This window comes from Ammospiza nelsoni, chromosome 2 (genome assembly GCF_027579445.1).
Source record: "Ammospiza nelsoni isolate bAmmNel1 chromosome 2, bAmmNel1.pri, whole genome shotgun sequence".
Classification (NCBI taxonomy): Eukaryota; Metazoa; Chordata; class Aves; order Passeriformes; family Passerellidae; genus Ammospiza; species Ammospiza nelsoni.
This window is the reverse complement of record NC_080634.1, coordinates 119,726,680-119,732,944: the sequence shown is the minus strand read 5'-3', so window position 1 is coordinate 119,732,944 and position 6,265 is coordinate 119,726,680. Positions and strand designations below refer to the sequence as shown.

General features: G+C 51.8%; 1 protein-coding gene across 4 annotated transcripts in view; it reads right to left on the bottom strand.

The window, feature by feature from the left end:
- Positions 1-1,184: 1,184 nt before the first annotated feature.
- SON (SON DNA and RNA binding protein) overlaps positions 1,185-6,265 on the bottom strand; it is a 37,654-nt gene continuing 32,573 nt past the window's right edge. For 3 of the 4 annotated variants that reach the window (XM_059493796.1, XM_059493795.1, XM_059493797.1), the window contains exons 10-12: positions 3,649-3,717; positions 3,459-3,574; positions 2,763-3,386 (exon numbers count right to left, since the gene is read on the bottom strand). In XM_059493796.1, coding sequence (XP_059349779.1) covers positions 2,772-3,386; positions 3,459-3,574; positions 3,649-3,717 — 800 coding nt within the window. In that variant the 3' untranslated portion in view covers positions 2,763-2,771. The other variant, XM_059493798.1, reaches the window with a different exon arrangement.

The following is a 6,265-nucleotide window of genomic DNA, read 5'->3' as shown; positions in this document are numbered from 1 at the left end:
CTCCCACACCCAGCCAGGGGAGGAATCAAACGGCTGCAGCACCTGGGCACGAGGAAAGGGAGCTCAGGCCTTGGCACCTCCAGGGAGCTTTGCAGTGCCCATCCCTGCAGGTGTGCCCTGGAGGTGGCACTGAGTGCTCTGCGCTGGGGACAAGGTGCCCGTGGGCACAGCTGGCACTGCATGGGCTGGCAGGGCTGTGCCAGCCCCGGGGATTTGGGGATTCCATGGATCACAGAGACAGAGGAAAAGGAGCGGGGTCTGACCAGGTGCCCCGAGTGTTACCCTGCAGGGAGAGGCTCCCAGGCCTTTTGGGGAAGGTGTCACTTTCCCACAGCTCTTGGCTGAGCACATTCCTGCAGCAGGGAATGCCACAGCTGACTGGGAAGTGGAACCAACTCTGTTTGTGCTCTCCGGGTGCATTTCTATAATCTGGTGTTTGTTACTGAGTGAAGCCGTGGGCAGCAAAGCTCAGCTCTCCCTGCTGCTGTCCCTGGCGTCTGGCATCACCCAGCAAAGCCCCACAAACCAAACACGGGCACAGAGCAGCCCCTGAGCCTGGGCCAGCAAAGGCTTCCTCTGCCCCCAGAGCCTTTCTGTGTGCCCCAGGCTCCAGCAGGGCCAGTGTCCTGCCCCAGGCTCCAGCAGGGATGCAGCTCTGCAGGAACTCTGGGTTTTACAGAACTGCTGTGGGCTGCCACCCCCAGGAGCAACTCCCAGTTCTCCCAGGATGCAGGGCTGTTCCTGAGGGATGTGTCTCCAGGGAACACACAGACCCCTCAGCTTTAAGCCATGAAACCCAGACCTTTCTGAGTAGTTATTTTTCAAATGGAGTCTTTAGTGGGAGTGGATTTCTCTGCTGCTGGGAGAGAACTCAGCTCTTTACCTTAGGCATGGGAAACAAGGATACAGAAAAGGGAAGCACACAAGTACAGGGGGTTGTACATTCCCAAATTTGATTGTGTCCAGCTGTGAAGTCTGAGCTGCCATGGAGAGAATCCTCAGTAGCTGTGAGGTCTGAGCTCTGCTGAGCCACTGAGTGTGGAGGGAGCTGCTCCAGCCCCAGGGTGGAGCCAGAGACCCCCAGCACCCCCAGGATGATCCTCCCAGCTTTCCTGGGAGTTCACACCTCCCAGGCACTTGCAGGACAAGCTCCACACATTTAGTCAGAGACCGAAGGCAAGATGCCAAAGGGAAAAAAGTTTAATTCAAGACAACAACGTCCATGAAATGAAGATCAACTGAAGCATTTTCGGAGCGCTTGGACAGACTCACAGGGGCTTTTGTGCCTCCAAACCAACCCCAACTCCCTGCTGCACAGGAAACAGCAACCCCTGTCCCTGCAGAGCAAGGAGACTCCACGTTCTGTGACACTGACGGGATCCACAGGGCTCCAGGCACCAGGAATTCCTCAGCTCCATGGACCCCCATGGCCACAGGGTCCCTCCCGTGAGGCCTGAGCAGCCTGGCTGGGTTTGGTCTGGCCCCAAACCCAGCTCAGGTTCCCACCTCACAAAGACTTGTCTGGGACAAGCCCCTGAAGGACCCCAGTGCAGAAATCCTGGCAGCCTGCCCCTAACTCAGATCCCTCGGGGAGGGTGCACTGCCCCTTCCAGTCCCACGTGCACACAGATCAAAGATTAATGCTTCTTAAATAAAAAATAAAAAGCAGGAAAAGCTTTCTACATCCTCTCTGCTGTCCAACTGCCCAAACTCTGGATCAGGCTCCTTGAGGGCAGAGGATCCTTATCCTGAACTTTGCATCCCAAGGAGTTATTTTGTAAAAGTTCAAAACAAACAAAAACCACCAGACCTGCTCCTGCCATCCCAAAAGCTGTTGGGAATCCTCACAAAGCCACTTCTGTATCGCGTGTGTTCCTTGCAGAAGGCATTCTGGCAAGTTTAAATTCCTGTTTCCTGGCTTGGCATCCCTTGGAATCACTGCTTACTGACCAGGGGTGAAGATTATGAACTTGTGCTGCTTTATTGACCAAGTTGGGTACAACAATTGAAGCGTCATTCTACCCCCTCCCTCCCCCCAAATCCAGTTGTAGATTTGTTAAAGAGTTTAAAATTCACATGAACCACAAATCCGTACAATCAGCATCAGGCAGTGGATTCACTGGTTGGGAATTGCAGCCCCCTGGGAGGCTGGGCCAGGCCGTGCCCCCCCGGCTGTCCTGGGGTGGCACCGAGGGGCAGCGCCCGGGCACGGCCCCAGGGTGTCCCCAGCACCCCCCGAGCCCAGGGGACTCTGCAGCCACTACAAAACTGTATCAAAGAAAGGGTCAACGCTCTGACAGGAGAGGAACTGCAGGAGCTTCAGCCAAGGGTCTGGATTTCTGATGCCTCCAGAGTCTGTCATCTGATTTAGTCGTTTAAGAAATAATTACATCACTAATGTAAACAATATAAACATACCAAAAACTAAGTATGATTTAAATACATTTGGATGGTACAAAAGAAAAACCTGCGGGTGTCTGTACAGTTTTTACACGGTGGGAATCGCCGATGTATTTACAACATGAGAGGGGCAAATACCATTTGTTGTGCAGAGTAAAATGCTCAGAACCAGTGTCCCAGTAAAGCCAAGCTTAGCGGTGTGAGGCACTCCTGAACATGGTGGTATTGACCATGCTTTCCTTTGGTACGAGTCCCATGGCCTGCAGCGCCGCCGTGGCCGCCGTGGCTTTCGCGTGCTTCTTGTTAAGGCTGGCAAAGGTGGGCCTGTACTCGTTGCCATTGACTCTCACCTGGCACGGGGGAACCAGGGGTTAGCGAGGGGGCCGTGCCTGCCCCAGGCACACTCTGGGCAGCTCCTTTTTAGGGACACAGACCCCGTGGCTGCCTGTCAGCAAGGGCATTGCAGGGGATCCCACTGTGCTCGGGGCTGGGAGGGACCTCACGGCCCAGCCGGTGCCACCCCTGCCGTGGCAGGGACACCTTCCACTGTGCAGGGCTGCTCCCAGCGCCAGCGGCCTTGGGCCCTGCCAGGGACCCAGGGGCATCAACAGCTGCCCTGGGCTCCCTGTGCCAGGGGCTGCCCACCCTGCCAGGGAATTCCTAATTCCCAAGATCCCATCCAGCCCTGTCCTCTGGCAGAGGGAGGCCATTCCCTGCGTCCTGCCCCTCCAGCCCTTGTCCCCAGTCCCTCTCCAGCTCTGCTGGAGCCCCTTTAGGGCCGGCAAGGAGCTCTGAGGTCTCACTGGAGCCTTCCCTCCTCCAGGTGAGCACCCCCAGCTCTCCAAGCCTGGCCTCAGAGGGGCTCCAGCCCTGGGATCCCAGAATAAAGTGCTCCAGGGACTCGGTTTGGCCTTTCCAGGAACAGGACTTGCACGTTCCAGCACCGAGACGGCTCCACCATCCTCAGCCAGCCCCGTGAGGTGTTTCTATCAAACAGAAACATGGATTTCACCCCTGGCACAGAGAAAGCAGCACAGGGGCAGGCAGCCCAGACCCACCTTGAAGATGAAATGCTTGCGGTGATCAGGCCCACTGTCGTCCACCAGCACGAACTCGGGCGGCGTCCACCTCCTCTTGTTGCAGATCTCCATCAGCGCAGACACCGGGTGCTTCCCTGGCACACAGACACGGCAGGGTCAGTGCCCACCCAGCCTCTGGGGACTGCATCAATCCAGACAAGGAACTCACCTGAAAGATCCTTCATCACCACGTAATGGCCGGACCTCTTCTGGGCCTTCTCTCCCACAGCAACCAGCCCTGCAAACAACACAGGCACGATGACATTCCCTGTTCCCATGACATTCCCTGTTCCCATGACACTCCCTGTTCCCATGACACTCCCTGTTCCCATGACATCCCCTGTTCCCATGACATTCCCTGTTCCCATGACACTCCCTGTTCCCACTGACATTCCCCATTCTCCCTGACCCCTGAGGCAGCAGCAGAGCACAACCAGGGTCACAGGGGACACCTGGAGACCCCACCCAGCTCTCAACCCTCCACCTTGTTCTGTCCATTCTGCTCAGCACATTTTCCCCAAAGAAGACTCTGAAGCAGCCAGGAGGAGAAAACTCTGAGCAGCCTCACACAAGGCAGAGAACACCTGGTTTTCCATGGAAACCTGGTTTTCCATGCCCTCTTTGAAGAAACAATCAACAAGGGACACAGTGAAGAACATTCTTCTTTGTGCAGCCCTGAGTCACCCCTGCCTTCAGTCTGCCTCAGACACGGGAGCACAGGAACCATTCCCATTATCCAGAGGTGTCCCTGTGTCCCCTCCTGCCAGGGGTGACACCACAGACCCGGATTCCCCGTGCTCTCAGGATTTACAGGGCTCCAGCAGCCCCAGCTGGGGCCTCCATCCCCCCTGGGAGCAAAGCAGCAGAGAGGGGAACAGCCCCCAAGGGCTGCACGGGCTCTCCTGGAGCCACTGCCAACACCAAAGCTCACCATTCTCTTCTGAAACTCTCACAAGATCAGGAAAAGAACTGAAGAATTGCCAGAAACGGCTGAATTCCAGTGACAATCCACCAGAGAAACTCAAGCTTCTCCCCATGGATTTTGCCACTCTCAGACTTCAACCTTTCCTTTGTTTCTTACCTCCAGTTTTCCTGCTGTGGCTTTGGTGAATAAAGACAGGGAGATACTGCAATTGCTTCCAGTGTCTTCCTGTTCCTTCAGCTTTTGTGGGTGGCATTTGGGTTTCTTTTGTTTTACAGGAAAATCCTTCCCTCCTTACCAGATAATCCTCCCAGTATTCCTGCTGCCCCTAAGCAGGGCCTTCCCAAGGGGCACGAAGCCATCAGAGACCAGGAATTTTATTTTATTTGGGCTGGTTTATATATATATCTAAATATATATTTATTAAAATAGATAATTTAATAATTATTAAACTATAAATTCTAATATTTAGAAAATAATAAAATACTGGTTGATACATTGAAAATGTCTAAAAAAATTCCTTACAAAACAAACTTGGGTGGTGGGTTAATAACAACCTTCCTGTCAAACACTGTGGACTTTAAAACTCTACACAGAAGTTAAAAAAAAGAAGTTTGTTTTACCCATTTAATCACCCAAGAACACAGATGTCTGAAAAACTACTTGTCCTCAATATATAATCCCTAAATATAATATAATATAATATAATATAATATAATATAATATAATATAATATAATATAATATAATATAATATAATATAATATAATATAATATAATATAATATAATATAATATAATATAATATAATATATAATCCCTTGTCCTAAATATGTATTATATATAAAATATATAATATATATTATAGTATATAATGTATACATTATATATATGATACAAAATCATAGAAAATCCGTAGTCCTATAGATATAATATATACATTATATAATATATAATACATTATATATAATATAAAATCATGTTTCCTGCCTTTCTGTGAGCAGGGCACCTTGTGCCCCTCATGCCGCTGTGCCACAGACCCGGGTGGCCCCAGAGCAGAGGGAATTCTGCACCCAGGCAGAATCTGTGGCAATGATCAGCGAGGCTGCACGTGAGCAGGAATATTTCACAGCCAGGGAATTCAAGCCCAGCAGGGCTGTCTGAAGGCTGGCCCTGGTCTCAGGTGACTCTCACAGGCCTGGAGGAGCCCTTGGCCATCGCTGCCACCAGGCACCTTTGGGGTCTCGTTGCTTTCTTTACACAGAAAGGTTGTAAAGAAAAACGTGAGGGGTTTGGCCATTCCAAGCTCAGTTCTGAGCAGTGACAGAAGCCAACACAAGCCCTGAAATCCCAGCATGGTTGGCTGGGAAGGGACCTTAAACCCCATTCAGTGCCATGGGCAGGGACACCTCCCACTGTGCCAGGCTGCTCCAAGCCCCATCCAATGGCCTTGAAATGAAAATTCTGAGTGTTTCCACCCCTTTGAGATGGGACTGAAGGTTCCTGGTGCAGAAGGAATCTTTAGAACTGCAGGAATCTGTCCCACAGTCAGTGTGGAGTTGTTGTTTTGTTCCATGCACAGAACAACTAAATTAGAAATCCTGACTGCTGAATTTTGGATTTAAAGCAAAAGGTGTTCCAGATGGAGAATGTCCAGCAGCACCCAGCACACAAAGCTCAGTGGCCAAGCTGAAGGAGCAGCAGCACTGGATGGTTCTGCTGCACCACGAGAGCTCTCCCCTGTGGCCATGGACTGGAAACCATGGAAAACAGGGGAGGTTCCCAGGGAAGGTGGAGGCTAAAGCTGCCTCTGGAAGCAGCCCTGAGCATGAGCCTTCAGCAGGATCAGGCTGGAGATGAACAGCA